The sequence below is a fragment of the Prionailurus bengalensis genome, chromosome B1, assembly GCF_016509475.1.
Source record: "Prionailurus bengalensis isolate Pbe53 chromosome B1, Fcat_Pben_1.1_paternal_pri, whole genome shotgun sequence".
Lineage (NCBI taxonomy): Eukaryota > Metazoa > Chordata > Mammalia > Carnivora > Felidae > Prionailurus > Prionailurus bengalensis.
Window position 1 is genome coordinate 28,583,300 of NC_057344.1, and position 18,514 is coordinate 28,601,813.

Here is an 18,514-nt window from a genome sequence, read left to right on the forward strand (position 1 = left end):
ATGCAGCCAAGGAATGTCACCAGCCACCAGAAGCTGTTAAGAGGCAAGGGACAGATTCTCTTAGAGCTTCCAGAGGGTGTGTGGCCCTGCTGACACCTTGATTTTGAACCTCTGGCTTCCAGAGCTGTGAGATAATATATTTCTGCTGTTTTAAGCCACCCAGTTTGTAATATTTTGTTACAGCAGCCACAGAAAAATAATACGGCAAGTGTCTATGGTTTCCTAGTAACTTTGTAGGGCTACCATATCACCTCCAGATATGCCTATATATAAGAAAAATATAAACTGCTACTTTGGTTAAACGCTTTTTTTGGGTTTTTTGTTACACATATGAAAATTAATGCTAATATTGATATAAAGGGCATTTGATATATAAACAAAAAAGATAAGTCCTAAAACTACTTCATGATCACCTATTAAAATAAGGAAAACGGTCTAGGAACTCCACTCCGAGAAGCTGTTTGGCCAATTTTTAAGTGTTAGGTTCTCCAAATAGCTGGTTTAGATCACAAGGGCAAAATACTTATAGCAAAGTCAGCCAAATCCTGTCAAACCACTAACGCATCAGGGAAGCAGGGGCGTAGAGAAGGAAATTCCTCAACAGAAGAACTGAGTTTACAAAAGCCAAATCCCAAAGTCAACAGGATCCTATAAAACAGCTGAAGATTGAGAAAACAATCAGCAGAAGACCTTCAAAAGCAACATAAACTCCTGCAATGTAACTATCAACTGGAAAAAAAAAAAAAAAAGGTCAATGGCAACAGGCTTAAAATGAGAAAATCATTGTCATTTACTTAGCAAGCAAAAACTTGCTTTTCAAGTAAACAGGAGCAAGTAACCAAGATTTTGCAGAGTTAAAGAAAATCCTCAAGTCATATAACATTAGTAATTTAACAAGCTAATCACAAGTACAAATCTACTAAAGGAAACATTACCAAAAACAGGAAAAGTTATTTAACATTTGTAACTGCATAGGACAACAGTTGTTAAGATGATAATCCATTCACTTTGATGTATACCATACACAGCAATCACCTGGCACATCAAAATACTCCTGAAGAGTAATGTTCATGTATACATGTAACACACATTTGTGAAGTGTGTGTTGTAGGCCAGGCACCAGAGATAAAAAGAGGAACAGGTAAACCCTCTGGCATCAACAGGCTGGTTTAGATGGGCTGCACCAAACAAAATAAAAATTTCTCATACAAAAAGATAAAAGGAGAAGCCTGGGAAAATATTTATAGCACACAAGATAACAGAAACATACTGACATCTATCATCTAAAGATATCTGGAGAACAAACTATGTCTTAAAAAATCACTAACTGGTAGTCAACATTAAGAGGTCATAGTTTTGAGAAACCCTAAGAAACTATACAACAGTGTCTGGGAATATAAATCTCTGAATTAGCCATCTTTGTTTGAACTGTTAAATGGAAGAGGGCTTGTAACTATTTTTATAGTAATGGACTTAAATGTAACTTAAAGTTATACTTTTCTGTATTTTATCAAAAAGTTATTTAAGTCTAAGTAAAGAGATTTGGGGACTATTGATGGCTTTCATACTTTTAAGACTTGTGTGGTGTCTGGGTGGCTCAGTCGGATGAGTGTCCAACTCTTGATTTCAAGCTCAGGTCATGATCTCGGGGTCATGGTATCGAGCCCTGTATTGGGCTCCTTCCTGAATGCCTGCTTAAGATTTTCTCTCTTCCCCCTCTACCCCTCTCCCCTTCTCGCACACGCTCAAATTAAACAAAAACAAAAACAAATGTTCCAAGACATGTAATATTGAGACTATGTTGAAGAAACTAATATTGAGACTATGTTGAAGAAACTTTATCTTTTAATATTTCAGCGTTAATTGCTAATAAAGTATCAATCGTACAACCCACATAAAGAAAAGCTCTTTTTGGAACTTAAATTTTAAGAGTATAGAGGGGTCAGGAAACTAAAAAGTTTAACAAAATCTCTATGTTAATGCTTCTGTTGTTGACCCACATGTAAGATGAAAGACAGAGATCATGTAAGGGTAAGCAGGTTCACATTTCTACAAAGACATGTTTCCCATTCACTTCAACTTGTTTTCAGTGACTATTAGTGTCCTATTAACTAATCATAAGGACTGCTGTTAGAATATGTAAAACAAATTGCAATGCAAGTTTGCATATACATTGTAGGAATCACAAAGTCTATCTCCAGATTCATCTACGCCAATTGGATGCACTTAGCCCAGACTTTTAATTTGAAGTGACTCTAAGCAGTAGGGACAATAGCAAGTTCTATTCCAAAAGGGCCATTCTCTCCAGTGTTCTAAAACATTTCTCACGTATGATTTTGACTGTGGCTTCATTCTTTGTTAATTTCTACAAAATTTCCAAGCTAAGTTCTCCAGCTTTCCTTTTTTTTTTTTTTAAAGTTTATTTACTTTTGATAGAGAGAGAGAGAGAGAGACAGAGACAGAGCGAGTCCCAAGTAAGGCTCCTCACTGTCATCTCAGAGCCTGACACAGGGTCCGATCCCATGAACCATGAGAACATGACCTGAGCTGAAATCAAGAATCAGATGCTTAACCGACTGAGACACTCAGGCGCCCCTCTCCAGGTTTCCTTTTGATTCTAGGCTACCAAATATTGTTTCTGCTTACATTAGCCTGGTAGGCCTTCCCAAGAGTTATGAACAATGTAGCCCATGTTTTTTCTTCTCTTTGCCTATAGTTAGTTAGAGATTATATGTATAGAAATCTTTCAGGAAATAGGGACTCCCCTTCTGGTTCAAATCTGTGTAACCTTATATACTTTTCGTGATCTTGGGGTTGTGAGTTCGATCCCCACGGTGGGTGTAGGGATTAACTTAAAAAATATGCAGTCTTCCTTCCACATGTATAATGTGGAAATAGCTATCCTTTTGCAAACTGATATTCTTTAGGGGTTGATTTTTAGCTGTGTGGTAAGTACATTATTTTATAATCATTATAATACTGAAATTATCCCTTTTGGCAGTGGGGCGGGGGGAGAATACAAACTGGGTTTATTTTTGTCACGTTAAGAAGAAGCCTGGAGGTAGGCATCCTGGACTGGTGCAGCTTCTCAAGGGTCACCAGGACAGCAGGCTCTTTCCGCCTACCTTGTGATCTGCAGCGAACACAATTGTCAACTCATGGTCACAAACTGGTGGTGGAGGGGCGCCTGGGTGGCGCAGTCGGTTAAGCGTCCGACTTCAGCCAGGTCACGATCTCGCGGTCCGGGAGTTCGAGCCCCGCGTCGGGCTCTGGGCTGATGGCTCAGAGCCTGGAGCCTGTTTCTGATTCTGTGTCTCCCTCTCTCTCTGCTCCTCCCCCGTTCATGCTCTGTCTCTCTCTGTCCCAAAAATAAATAAAAACGTGGTAAAAAAAATAAAAAAAATAAAAAAACTGGTGGTGGAACTCTAGTCACTGTATCTGGTGCCCTATTTCAGCAAGAAGGCAAAGGGACAAAAGACTAAAGAGTACATGCTAGCCTAGTCTATCTATCTTAGAAAACTTTCTCAGAAGTCCCACTCAGCCACTCTGCTACAGCTCACTGGCTGAGACGCACGTTCCCTGCTGCCCCAATCCATCACTGGCATGCGAACAGAATGAGGGTAGAGTCACTAAAAGGTGTAATTCCAATTACAACTGAAGGAAATTTTAAATTATCAATTATCTCCTACATGGGTCTGACAAACAGCTCAAAAATGTCTAAAATCACAAATGAAAGAAACTTTAACCAATTTTACTCCACAAGACAGCTTCCCAATTATGTTCAGGAAAAGAAAAATCAAACTGAACAGCACAAATCATTAGAATGTTCATTCGGAGCTGATGTCTTCTATTTATTACTGTTATTTAAAAAATAAAAAAAACAACACTCGACTGATGGTTCCAACTCTGAAAAATTCTGCTTGATATGCAACCCTTATCACTTACTGTCTTACTTTAAATATAGAAATAAAAAGCACCAAAATACAAGTATTATCTAAGTCAATTGTTCTTTTAAGGATATACGGTTATCTTAACCCAGCACAGGTTTCACAAAACTACCTGGTGAGTTAAGATATGATATAGAATGTATCTATGTTTCACAATAATACAGCAATACTCCGTCTACACTACATAGTAGTGAAGAAAGTACTTCTCAGGCCAGTGTGATAATCCATCCCACCTCTCAGTTTTAATCTCCATTGTATAGATCCCCTGATGTTTTAAACACTCTTGATTTTTAACTCACACCCTTTCTTTCAGGATTCCTGGCTCACCAAGTGATATTATTGTAAGATCACTTTGACTTGCCTACAGGGAAATCATGTGCTGGACTGGCAGAAGTATACAGTTCACCTGATATTTAAAATTCTCCATGTAAAAACCTTTGTGTGTCAGGGCCCCCCCAAACCATCCCCAGGTTTCCTGGTGGTTCACAGGTTCACAAAGAAGACCAACAGAACTCAATTATATAGTCACACTTATGGCTAGATTTTATTACAACATAAGGATACGAAGTGAACTCAGCGAAGGGAAAAGGCACATGGGGGCAAAGTCCTGAGTAAATCAGGCACAAGCTTCCAAGAGTCCTCTCTCAGGGGAGTCTCAGAGTACACTGAATGCCTGCAGCAATGAGCTGTGACAAGAAGTGTGAAATGCTGTCTACCAGAGAAGCTCATTAGACTCCGTGCTCAAGATCTGTAATTGGGAGTTGGTCACACAGGCACCCTCTTGCCAAGCATATACCAAAGTGAGGAAAGCACGTGCTCAGCATAAATCCTCCTGTTTGCATACAAAGTTTAGGCACAGGTGAGCCATTCATAATGGGATGGTGGGAACCCTTCCCAAATTCAAGTTCCCAGACTCCATACAAGGGCAACCCTGAAATGAGGCCTTTCTACAGATAGTGGTCTCAGGACTGCTATGTCGACTCTTTTTATACACCTGTGATTGTATATGTAATTCTCATGAATGATTTTTTTTTAAGTTTATTTATTTTGAAAGAAAGAGCACGCGCAAGCAGGGGAGGGGCAGAGAGAGACAGACAGAATCTCCAGCAGGCTCCACACTGCCTGAGCGCAGAGCCCAATGCAGGGCTTGAAGCCACGAACCCGTGAGATCATGACCTGAGCCAAAATAAAGAGTCGGATGCTTAACCAAATGAGCCACCCAGGCGCCGCCCCCCCCCACCACGAGTGATTTTTAATATGATTTAACACCCAAACTTTAATATCTCTAGGACACAGATAAGACCAAGTTTAAACCTGTAAAGTATACTGTGGGGATGGTAAATGCCACTTGGCAGGAAGCTGTTACTGCTGCATGGAATGCTGTATACCCATCCATTTAAACTGGTTTCCTTTCTCACCCATTTAAGACATGTTCTTTCTTGCTGCTATGAACCAAATCTATCTTAGGAAGAGAACTGAGAAAACAAAAATTTGGGAATGATGTTTATATAAAATAGGAGGAAAAAAATATTTTCCCTCCTACCCATGTTTTAGGAATGGATAGTATGTAAATGTACTAAAATCTCCCCTGCCCAACAGGTGAAATTCTATTTCTGTTTTTGTGCTGGTGCCCATCACCAGACCCATATTAATGAAAAGCTACTGTATTTGGTTTTGGCAGAGTCAGTATGCAAATTTTCTTTCCCCTCTATTTACACATAAATAATTTGCTCTAAAACATAGGTAAATTCATCTTAAGGCTACAGAACAGACTGATCTATGAAAGAGATGAGATTAAATGAAGTTAAAAATCCTACAGACCTAAGTTAATATAAGCAGGGTGCCTGTCCTCCTATAGTTCCAAGATTCTTCCATAAATGACATCTGACCTATTTTTTATTCAAACATATAGTACTATATTAGTACATACAGTACTATATTAGTTTCAGGGGTACAATAGAATGATTCAACAATTCTACACATCTCTCAATGTTCAAGGTACTCTTAGTCCCCTTTACCTATTTCACCCATGCCCTTACCCCATCCATCCCTCTGGTAATCATCACTTTTTAAAAAAAAAAAATCTTTTTTTATGGTTTATTTTTGAGAGACAGAGCACAAGTGGGGGAAGAGCAGACAGAAAGGGGGACACAGAATCCAAACCGGGCTCCAGGCTCTGAGCTGTCAGCACAGAGCCCGATGTGGGGCTCGAACCCACAAACTGTGAGATCGTGACCTTAAGCCGGTCGGACACTGAGTCACCCAGGCACCCATTTGTTATCTGTATTTAAAAGTCTGTTTTTGTCTCTTTTGGTTGTTGTTTCTTAAATTCCACATACGAGTGAAATCATATGGTATTTGTTTTTCTCTTATTTCACTTAGCATTATACCCTCTAGGTCCATTCATATTGTTGCAAATGCAAGATTTCATTCTTTTTTATGGCTGGGTAATATTGCATTGCATATATACCATACATCTTCTTTATCCATTCATCTATTGATGGATACTTCAGCTGCTTCCATGTTTTGGCTATTATAAATGATGCTGCAATAAATATAGGGGTGCATATATCTTTTTGAATTAGTGTTTCTGTTTTCGTTGGATAAATATTCAATAGTGGAATTACTGGATCATATGATCATTCTATTTTTAATTTTTTGAGGAAACTTCATACTGTTTTCAATAGTGGTTGCATCAATTTACCTTCTCACCAAGAGTGCACAAGGGTTCTTTTTTCTCCACATCCTCACCAACACTTGCTATTTCTTGTGTTTTTGACTTTAGCCATATAGTTACAAGCTTCTTCCATAAATGATAAATGACAGCTGACTTTTTTTTAAATACAAGGAAATGAACTTTTCCTTTCAGCTCAGCAACAGTCAATCTGTCTGTTTGCCAAGCAATTTCAAGCCTGGAAACACATATAAAAATAAGTCATATACTCTGTTGAAATAAAAAGAATGAGTTATGTGTATGCGTATAGGTCATGATACATTGTTCAGTAAAAAAAGTTTTACGATGTTATATCTATGATCCCATTTTAATAATAACATTACACCAAAAACACTCCCCTCCCCAACAGATGTTTTTTGCCTCTCAAGAACAAGGTCTGGAAAACTATGTTTGTCTCTGAGGTAGGAAGGCAGTGGTTGGGGAAGGTGGGTGCAACAGTGAAGAGCATCTGTGTTCTTTTCCCTACATTTCTGTGTTAAAATTTTTAAAAAGTCCTTTTTAAATCTGAAAAATAAAATTTTAAACTTCAAAAAAAAAAATCCAGATGGCAAGAACTTAATTATAAAAACAACCAGGGAGCTATATCCATATGATACAAATTTATTCAGCCAATAAAAGGAATGAAGTACTGATATGTGCTACAACATGGAAGAATCTTGAAAATTTTATGCTAACTGAAAAAAGCCAGACACAAAAGACTACATATTGCATGATTTCATTTATATAAAATATCTAGAATAGAGACATTTTATAGAGACAACCTATAGAGAAAGTAAATTAGTGGCTGCCAAGGGATGGGGGAAGGGTGAAATGGGGAGTAACTGCTAATGGGCACAGAGTTTCTTTTTTGGGGTGACGAAAATGTATGAAATACTGCTGTAGCCCAATGGGGTTAGAAAAAAATTATTTAGTGGATATGAATCCTACCTCAATAATTTCTCTTTAATACAGGCAATTCTCACTTTGTATTAGTTCCTATATGCATGAATTTCAGTCACCATGGTTTAGTTAAATTAGGCCCCCAATAACAAGGTTCAAATTTAAGTTACCACAGTATATTTACTGTAATTAAAAATTCTGCTGCTAGGGCACCTGGGTGGCTTAGTCGGTTAGGCAGCCAACTCTTGATATCAGGGTCGTGAGTTCAAGCCTCATGCTGGGCTCTGCACTGGGTGTGAAGCCTACTTAAAAAAAAATTTTTTTTTTTTTGCAGGGTGCCTGGGTGGCTCAGTCAGTTAAGCGTCCAAGTTGATTATGGTCATGATGTCATGGTATGTGGGTTCAAGCTCTGTTTTGGGCTCTTTGCTGACAGTGAGGAGCCTGCTTGGGACTTTCTCTCTCTCTGACCCTCCCCTGCTCATGTGCTCTCTCCCTCTCTCTCAAAATAAATAAACTTTATTATTTTTTGCTGCTGGTATACAAGTTACTATATAAGCAAGAGGTGCATCATCACGATCAATAACAATCACATCACTTCTTTCAAAACTTTTAGGGATGGGTCGGCCATTGCACATTTGTTATTAGGTTTACACCCAGAGAGCAAAATGTACAGCTATGTTGCCTCCTTATCTTCTAGCAATAAACTCATGTGACATTTTACAAAAATGGATACTCAAAAAGAGGGATTTGGTCAACAATGATGAAACTGCAGCAAAGAAATGAAAAGTGGTAAAACTCAAAATGAAATTCAAATAAAAAATATATCAAAGAAATGGCTATCTATGAGATATGGATACTGCTGCTGCTGGAGAGGCTCTAAATACGCAGCTAGAAAATAAATAGTGACATAAATAAATAAGGAAACTTATTGACATATATGAAGAAAGTGGTTGTGATAAGGAGAATGAATATATCCCAGAGGAAGTGATGCTGGCAAAAATCTCAGTAAAGAAGCTCTCAGAGACATCTTGCAACATGGAAAACACAAAGGAAAAAATGTTGGTAGCTGATCCAAACTTAAGGTAGAGGCGCTTGGGTGGCTCAACTGGTTAAGCATCTGACTCTTGATTTGAGCTCATGTCATGATCTCAGTCTGTGAGTTTGAGCCCCACGTCAGGCTCTGTGCTGACAGTGTGGAGGCTGCTTTGGATTCTCTCTCCCCCTCTCTCTGCCCTTCCCCCACTCACTCGATCTCTCAAAAATAAACATTTTAAAAAAATGCAGGGACACCTGGGTGGTTCAGTCAGTTAAACATCCCACTTTGGCTCAGGTCATGATCTCATGATTTGTGGGTTTGAGCCCCACATGGGGCTGTCTGCTGTCTGGAGCCTGCTTTGGATCCTCTGAGCCTCACCCCCTTCTCCCAAAATAAATAAATTTAAAAAAATACATATTTTTTTTTAAAATGCAGATTTTTGGACATGCCAAAACATAATCAGTTTCTGGGATGGAATTAAGGAATCTGAATTTTTTTCTTTTCCGAGTGTTTCTTATGTACGAAGTTTAAGGAAAAGCTGAACCATCTGACTACACAAAAATGCTAAAATGTCCAGTAAAAATTACAAGAATAGGGAAAGAAGATTTTAAACATTAAATGGTCAACACTCTGCATTTTCAGAGTTTACAGAATCAAGAAAAGAAAATGTTATGAAATTACAACAAAGAACATACCAACTCAATTTGTAGGAAAATACCTCATATCCTACACACTCTAAGATTCTGATAAATCTACCCATGTTTTCTTCATGTATTTTGGCATTATTTTCCCCCTAATTATTTATTACAAGTTCTTGTCACCTAAAATTTGTTACGAAGTAAAAATCTGTATATGTTAAGAACCTTCCCCAAAGAGAGGTCTGACATCTGCTCTTGCCTACTAGGAGGTGACTGTTAAGCCCCAGAATGTCCTGCTTCATGAGAGTGTCTTTGCCTGGGGGCTGTGACCACTGGACGGTCTAACAAGGTGATTCACGATGAGGGCTTTGGGTGACCTGGTGCCAGTTCTGCCTCTGGAGACAAGACATCAGGCCCTCCTGAACTCTGCCCTGTGTGTCTCTTCCCTTGGCTGATTTTAATCTGTATTCTTTCCCTGCAATCACGAGTACATTCTGCGAGGCCTTCCTGTGAATTACTGAACCTGAGAGAGCGGCTGTGGAACCCACAGGACGTGTAACTGGTGTCAAAAACGAGGGCAGTCTTGGGAATGTGCCCTCTAACTCCTGCAACACACTTTCAGATCACAAAAGTAAATCATCTAATGAATAATTTGCTAGGCTTTCTCTGACTAGTCTGTTCAAAGAGCCTCCTAAGCTCAAGTCCATCACTCTCTTCTATCCTCTGCTTTTCTTCCTACCAAGAATCACCGTCTGGCATTCTATTAAACCTGTTTATCATCAGTCTCCTCTTCTGTTCACAGCTGAATCTCCAGCACTTTGAACAGCGTCTGGCACACAGGAGTGCAACTAAAATTTGCTGAATCTATGGTATAAAAAATACAATGCCAGCATTTATTCGACCATTCTTTTCTTTTCTTTCTCATTTCTCGAAGAAGTGTCTCTATTGCTACTAAAGCAAAGGCAAGACTGCAGAGCCAACTCTGCTCCTTATCTAGGTCGTGTGGGAAATCTTTCAAAAGTAGAAGACACTTTGTAAGTATTTTCCTCTCTAGAAATGAAAAGAGAAAAATTAAAGAATAGGCCACATATTACTTTGGCACATTAAAAAAATTACATGCTAAAAAGTCACTTCAAAAAATATTTCATATAAGATGGAAGAGGTGAGGGTACGATCTCACCTTCCCATCCTATTCCCAAAATAAAATGACCGCCTTTGTATAAAATATTATTTAACAGATCTTCAATGGAACTTTGCATGCTTTCATTGTGCTATATCACAATGCCATTGTAGTGCAAGTCACTTATCTTAGACTGTACCTCAAGATTATCATTTAACTCTTGCTCAAAAAAGGGCAGTTTGCAAGGCATAATCAACTGTCCCAGACTATAAGAGACAGCAAACCAAGTCTAGGCTTGAGCTCCCCACCATTCCCTAGAAAAGAAACCAAATCTGTAATAAACTGACCTCATTCCCTAGATTAATATGATTATTAAAGAAATTTAGACTTGAAAACATACAAGAAGCATAGACAAGATTTAATCATTAGTAAAGGAACAGTCTGGAAGAAAATATTTCTTTATATAAGTTATTTTAAAGAACCAAGATTAGGATCACATTTAACTATGTTCACATCAAGAAGAATCAGTATAAGGGAATCACTTCAAAACAAAATTCCTATTTAAAGTAGACTCAAATTCTTACACGCAATAGATTACATCTATGATTTTAATGCCATTCTTAGAACAACTAAGTTCAGAAAACAGATACACTTTAAAACACAGCAATTGTTTTGGCATTAATTTTATCTTCAACTTCTGGTATTTGGTTTCCTTTTACCAAAGAAGGACTTCATTCAGCAAGTCCCTCATAGTATTTATCCTGAAGAAAAGACTGTGAAGAAAAAATTCATACAGGCTCTTCACATTAGAATAAAAGGCACCTACTACAAAGAAAACTATTCCATGCGAAAAAAATATGTAATGTAGACATCTTCATTTTGTCTACCTACAGAGATGATTTTACACATCATATAGAGTTGAGAAATGAACTGATTTTAAAAAGTCTGCTTTCTAATCATTAGCATTTCGTGCTAGTCTAGTTTGGTTTAGTTTCTTTACCTGCCTGCTATGAGAGGCTGGCTTAGATAAGCATGGAAAATGACTGGTTCGGTCAGCAAAATTGGGTTTTAACCTCATAGTCCACTGTAATGAGGTCATTCTGTGTTACAGTTAGAAGGGAAGGAGCTACTTTCTACATCACTGCATTTTAGACTCTATCAAATGGACCACCAGAGCTTAAGAGAAGTTAAAATGAAGCACCAGTTAGGCTTTCTGATTACTAAGACCACTATTTTTTAGCTACAACCTATCAAAGAAAAAAGTAATCCAAGAGATTTTTCTTGCTCACAAAAATCATTCATTTTTATGAGACTCTAATCTTCATTAAGATGGTTTTAAGCATTCAGGAATTTAAGCACACTATTTCACATTAATGAGGTAAGTAATATCCTAATGATATTTATGTTTATTTCAAGGCTGAGGCCACAACCCAGAAACATATCCATTAGTTTAACATAAGATTTACATATTTACACTCCTACACAAACCTCAAAAAAAAAAAAAAGCTTATTTATTTTGAGAGAGGGAGGGGCAGAGAGGGAGAGAGAGAATTTCAAGGAGGCTCCCTGCTGTCAGTACAGAGCCTGTTCTCTGTGGGGCTCGATTTCACAAATGGTGAGATCATGACCTGAGCCAAAACCAAGAGTCCGAAATTTAACCTACTGAGCCACTCAGGTGCCCCAAGCCTCAAAATTTTTCTAAGTAGGCACTTTGTAATCATCAGAATAAAGATCTGCTAGCACACAGCTAAATCTCCTTACCTACTTATAGTATCATTGCCCGGGTTCTTCAGTATAAAATAAAGCTTACTGGGTAAAAGAGCCTAAAAAGTTTCTCTTCCTGAGATGCTACCAAGAATTAAATATAGTTCTAGTCACACAATGTCCTGAACAGCGCCAGACTGGCTCTCCAGGCATACTATCTTTTAAAATTACTGTACACACTGCTGTTGCAGAAATGAATCACAGAAACTGATTCTCTATGCACATTAGTCAAATTTGCAATTAGCTTCAAAAGCTGGACTGTTAATTTAAGAGCTAGTCCTCTCAGAAGATGTACCTTACTATTTTATGCAAATAATTTTCTTTCTATACAAAAATGAACCTGGAAGGCCAGACCACATTTTTTGTAGTTCTTCCCCATTTGGTACTGGATGGCCTTACTTTTGGATGGATGGATCTTACTTTTGCCATTCTCTCAAAATAGGGCTTTTACCAGTTCCGCTTTGGTTTCAATTTCAGCTGACTCCTTCAGTGTTTAGGCAACCTGAATTAGAACAGGAATTTAATTTTGAGGGAAAAAAATCACCACTATATAAAGCAATGTCCTATAGAGTATTTTCATTAGACTCCAAAAGATTCCTATTAAAAAACAAAAAACAAAAAAAACCATGTAGTCACAAAGAATTGAACCAAAAGATGGTCTGTATAACTAGGTTTAACATTTTATTTTTCTTTTATATTCCTTCTTTATGCCTGCCATTCTTGACCTGGACAGGTAGAGGAAGTACTAAGTAGACCAGGCAAGGAGTTTAAAGTCACTTCACAAAATTGTTACTAATTCTAGTACTTTGTGCTTCAGATAACAGAGACTACATGAAATACAGAAACTATATTTTTCAGGGTTATACAACCACTACACATAAAACCTCACATCAACACAGTCACATCAACACAGCTATTTAATTTGCATCTTTTCCCAAAAGAAAATGAGATGACAGATTTAAAATGTGGTAAAACGGACTTCGACTTAGGTCACCATCTATCTCACAGTTAGTGAGTTCAAGCCCTGGTTGGGAGCCTGCTTCGGATTCTCTGTCTCCCTCTCTGCGTGCTCTCTCAAAAATAAACAAACATTAAAAAAATAAATAAAAAATAAAACAAGATAAAATGGCTATTTTTACTTGGCTTTTTCTAAGATTCACTCACTGAGGGCTTCTTGCTTGTCAGTACTTTATCTGTGGTATCTTTAAAAAAATTTTTTAGGGGCGCCTGGGTGGCGCAGTCGGTTAAGCGTCCGACTTCAGCCAGGTCACGATCTCGTGGTCCGGGAGTTCGAGCCCCGCGTCGGGCTCTGGGCTGATGGCTCAGAGCCTGGAGCCTGTTTCCGATTCTGTGTCTCCCTCTCTCTCTGCCCCTCCCCCGTTCATGCTCTGTCTCTCTCTGTCCCAAAAATAAATAAACGTTGAAAAAAAAATTAAAAAAAAATTGTTTAATGTTTATTATTTATTTTTGAGAGAGAGAGAGAGAGAGAGAGAGAGAACACACGCAAGCAAGGGAGGGTCAAAGAGAGAGAGAGAGAGAGAGAATGAATCTGAAGCAGGCTCCAGGCTCTGAGCTGTCAGCACAGAGCCCAACGCGGGGCTAAAACCCACAAACCGTGAGATCATGACCTGAGCTGAAGTCGGACGCTCAACCAACTGAGCCACCCAAGGCGCCCCTATCCGGGTAGTATTTTAATGTTACTCTTGTCTTACAAAAAAGGAATTAGAGGTGCAATGAGACTGGGTTTAAACTCAGATATGCTGACTACCAGAGTTCATTGTAAGTAAACAGCACACCTGTCAGGAAAAAGAATGTTAGGGGTAGAGATATAAAGTGGAAACCAAAGACTAAGGTTAGAAGACAGAATACATATGCCACCAAGAAATACCACAGTGGCCATGAGAGTAAGCATTGCTCAAAAGGGTGGTGAGAAAGAAATACTATATTACACTTCTCCAGTCCATTGGCAATTCCACCTAAGGGGTAGAGGCCACAGATAAAAGGCTGGGTTATTTTCACTTAAAAATTCATGTTTAGTGGATATGAGCTTTTTTTTTTTTTTTTTTTTTAAGTAGTGGGGTAGCTAGGTGGCTCAGTCAGTTAAGCATCTGACTTTTAATTTCCGGTCAGATCACGATCTCATGGTTCATGGGATTGAGCCCCACACTGGGCTCGTGACGACAGCATGGAGCCTGCTTGGGTTTCTCTGTCTCCCTCTCTCCCTGCCCTCCCCCTCTTGCCCATGTGCTCGCTATCTCTCAAAATAAAAAAAAATTAAAAAGAGTGAGGAATTTATAAGCTTAAATATACCTATAAGGTCCTAGAGATCTGTAGTCCAATTTATTTAAGTGCTGAAGTACAAATAATCTCTCTTAACAAATACAGAAAACTTCCTCAGATGATTAAGACTGAAGCGTGATTGAGGGGGTGATTGAGGGGTGCCTGGCTGGCTCAGGGGGAGCCTGTGGCTCTTGATCTCGGGGTGGTGAGTTGGAGCCCCACGTTGCATGTAGAAATTACTTAAATGAGTAAAATAAAATAAAGTGACTTAAGTGTGCTTGGGAAGTGGTACAATACTCTTCTCTATAAACGTATCTTAAAATTATTTTAGTCAAAAGGAAAAACTGATTCAACACCAACTCTGTTCACAACTTCAAGTCTGTATCTAATACTCACAGCAGGGTTAACCGACTCAACTAATTTCAAAACTAGGTATTTCAAAATTGAATGTTGACACTAGGCCTTGAGAGAGCAATTTAAAATGGAAATTTTAAGACTCGTGAAATTATAGATTATCAAATAAAACAATGTCGACTTGAAGCTACAAGTAATGTTTGTTTCAGAAAGAAAAAAAAAAAAAACACCACTGGGTTGGCAGTTCTATTTACAGAAATTCTCCCGTGTTAAGAGTTATAATTATTTAATACATAACAGTCCTTGGCAACCTTACTTGTTAAAAACACTGTTCTAGATTATTAGCTATTACTCCTCCATCCGTAAGTTGCATAATTTTAAGAGTGCCCTATTATTTTCTTCTTCAATGCATTTCTGAGTCCTGATTTCCAAACAAAATGATCAAACAACTCTTACAGATTATGCCTTAAAAATACAAACCCCACAGCAGTAAGAATAAATAACTTTGTTACTCTTTCCTATAGGACTTCTTCTACATAAAAACGTGTGAAAATTTAGTCTCGATTATAAAAACTGAATAAGAAAAATCCCAGACTTTAAAATGTAGAGTGCGAAATGATCCCAGTGGTTAAGAAAACAATGGATACAGAATTCTGAAAGTTGCCCAAGATCACTCAATTAAGAACAACTGTCAGCAGTTAACCACCTGCATATTTTGTTATTCTTTGGGATAGGGGGAAAACAAAACAAAAAACAAACCCAAACACTTTAGATAGAATAGAAACGGAAATAACTTTTTGAAAAGGGTTATTGTGCACCAAAACACGTTCCCATTTATCATTTCAAGTAATCACCGTTGCCAAACCTAAGACATGCTGTCTTGTTTTTGACAATAAACATTTTGCTTCCAAGGCCACTCAGTGCGAAGACCAGTCACCCAACTGTTTCAACCACAGTCAACCTCTATTTAAAACATCAGCCCGCCATTACAGCCATCCCTCCACAACAAACGCGTGACACATCCCAGGTTAGTGATTTTTTTGAAGGCCCTGATTCACCTGAGAAAATTCCTACGTCTACTAAAAAGTTCATTAATAGTAATAACATCCAGGTTAACTTTTGGTGCATTTTCAAATGAGACTGCATTAATTTGCCTGCATTCTAAAGCGCCGAGATCGCCAGTCCCCACGTGAAACGTTAGGGTCAGTAATCCCCAGAAGAGCGGCGGTGACCCCAATAAAATCTAGGGCGTGGATTCCTGATGCCACGTTTCCCCGCCCATCTCCACCGGACTCCTTAGGCCAGCGAAGTGAGCTTCCGAATGGGGCCCTAGGGTGGGCCCAGAGGAGAGGTGGAGCCCGGGGAGGCCCCCTGAAGCCAGGTCATGGAATGGCCCGTCCCGCCGCCCGGGTGGACGTCCCAGCCGGGAGACGCAGCCCGACAGGGACCCGGACCGGCTACGCGGGGCACAGGGCGGACGGGCCCGGGAGGGGAGGGGCCGCCCCCACCCAGCCAAACGCTCCCACATTTCTTGTTTTTTCTCTTACCTTTTCGCACAGCGTCCGCACTTGGTTCTCGTTAAGCTGTTTACACTCGTTCAGCTGCTCGACCCACTGGTCGAGCTCCTTGGTGAACGCCTTGTCGTCCATGGCGGCCCGATCCCCCTTCCCTGCCGCCTCCCTCCCCCCTCCCCGCCCCTACCCACCCCTACCCCGGGCGCCGCTCCCCTCTCTCGCTGCCGACGCCGCCGCCAGCTCCCAGCGGGAGAGGAGGGAGCCGGGGAGGGTGGCTGCGGGCCCCTCGCCCCGCCCAAGGCCAGCGGGCGGCTCCGGGCGCAGGGCCTCGAGACCCTCGCCCGCCCGGCTGCGCGCTCCGGGAGTCGGTGAAGGGCGAGGGAAGTTTAGGGGGGAGTGAGGCGCGGGTCTTCGGCGCAACACCCTACAGAGGCTAACCACCCGCCGCCTCACACCCGCCCGCCCGCTTCTCCCAGCTCTTTCGCCCCCTCTCTCGCTCTTTCTCTCCCCTCCCTCTGGGTTTCCGTCATCGCCTGGGCATTTCCGCCGGGAACAGGCGAGCTGGAGGCGCCCGCGGGGCTAGGGACGTGGAGGGCTGCAGCGCCCCCTTGTGGCTTGGAGGACAAACGGCCCGTGGGGGTCAAGGGTGGCTCCTCTTTTACCCTTCTCCTTACTCACTTGGGGTCCGGAACAATCTCTTCCGGTTCTCCCTTCACATCCTTTTCTCTGGGAATTTAGACCCACCTTAGTCTCCGGCAGGGCTGTTTCAGCGCTCTGGAGAGGAATTGGGAAACCTGTGCCTTTCCTCAGCTGCATTGTCTCCCCAGAGTCTAGCACTCTCCCATAGCAAGCATTCAATATTTATTGGGTGTATAAATGAATTCTTTCTAGTCTTATCTCTGCAACTAAGTAGCTGTGGACTCTAATATCTTGAAGCCTCCCTTTCATGAATTTTCTGTATGACAACAATCTGTGTCCCTTCCAGCTCCAGCATTCTTTACTGCATTTACTGCAGTGTTTCCTGAGTTCTAGTGATTTGTACATTCAACATATATTTATTGAACAACTGTTAACTGCTAGATCCCTCGTACAGCAGGTGCTAAACAGCCATACTGACTATATAGAAGGCACATACTACTGCCAACTCAACCCAAGTGAAAGAAGTAGGCAAGTTTCCTATCTTGGCTTTGCCAACTTCATAGGTGTGTTCTTGCATCCAGTTTCCCCCAGCCTCAGATTCCTCATTTGTTAAAAGGGCTCAGTAAGGTCTACCTTTTCAGGTTGTGAAGAAACATTTACAAGTGCCTATCCAATAGTACAGTAAGGGGTTAACATGTTAGTTGTCTTTTCCCTCCTAGGCAACAGTTACAGAAAGCTTTTGGAAGGTGGCATTTGGGGGCACCTGGGTGGTTCAGTCGGTTAAACGTCTGACTCGTGATCTCGGCTCAGGTCATGATCTCACAGATTGGTGAATTCGAGCCCTATGTTGGGCTCTGCGCTGACAGCATGGGGCCTGCTCAGGATTCTCTCTCTCCCTACCTGTCCCTCCCCTACTCATGCTCTCTCTCTCCTTCAGAATAAATAAATAAACTTAAAAAAAATTTTTTTAATAAGGGAAGGTGGTATATGAACTGAAGTTTGAACCTTCTCCCCAAGCAAAACCTTGAAGTTGCCTGGAGAAGAGGAAAAAAATTACAGATATATATATATATATATATATATATATATATATATTTATATACACACACACACATACATACATAATTATGCACACATATGTATATACATATACACACATACATATATATACATATATATGTACATACATATATATACATACATATATAATTGTTATTATTATTTTTGGTAGAGAACACATGTGTGAAATGTGGTCTGGAAAGCTACTTCTTTCAACAGAAATAGGTCATATGATGGGAAATCAGGCTGGAGGAAATCTTGATCTCAAGTGACTTGTAAATAGTACTAGACCCATTAAAGAACAAAACATGAAAAGGTGATGAAACAATACTGAAGAGAAGGGACACGTGTATGATTGCAGTAGATGTTGCAGTATCTGAGGACGTTAGTCTATTATCTATAAAGGCTTAAAGGAGGCTGAGTTTCAGCCAAACCTGGAAAGCTCAGATTGCAAATGTGAGTGGTTATTTTCAAAGTTCCTAGAGAAAATGGATTGAGCATAGAAAAACATACCCAGAGGAGAAATGGGAACCATGGATAGTGTTTGGGG

The 18,514-nt window shown here is 40.0% G+C and overlaps 1 protein-coding gene across 1 annotated transcript in view; it reads right to left on the bottom strand.

Moving 5' to 3' along the window:
* PPP2CB (protein phosphatase 2 catalytic subunit beta) overlaps positions 1-16,709 on the bottom strand; it is a 35,853-nt gene extending 19,144 nt beyond the window's left edge. The window contains exon 1 of the mRNA XM_043560969.1: positions 16,300-16,709. Within this exon, the coding sequence (XP_043416904.1) occupies positions 16,300-16,401 (102 nt within the window). The 5' untranslated portion in view covers positions 16,402-16,709. The remainder of the gene's footprint in view (positions 1-16,299) is intronic.
* Between the last annotated feature and the right edge of the window lie 1,805 nt (positions 16,710-18,514).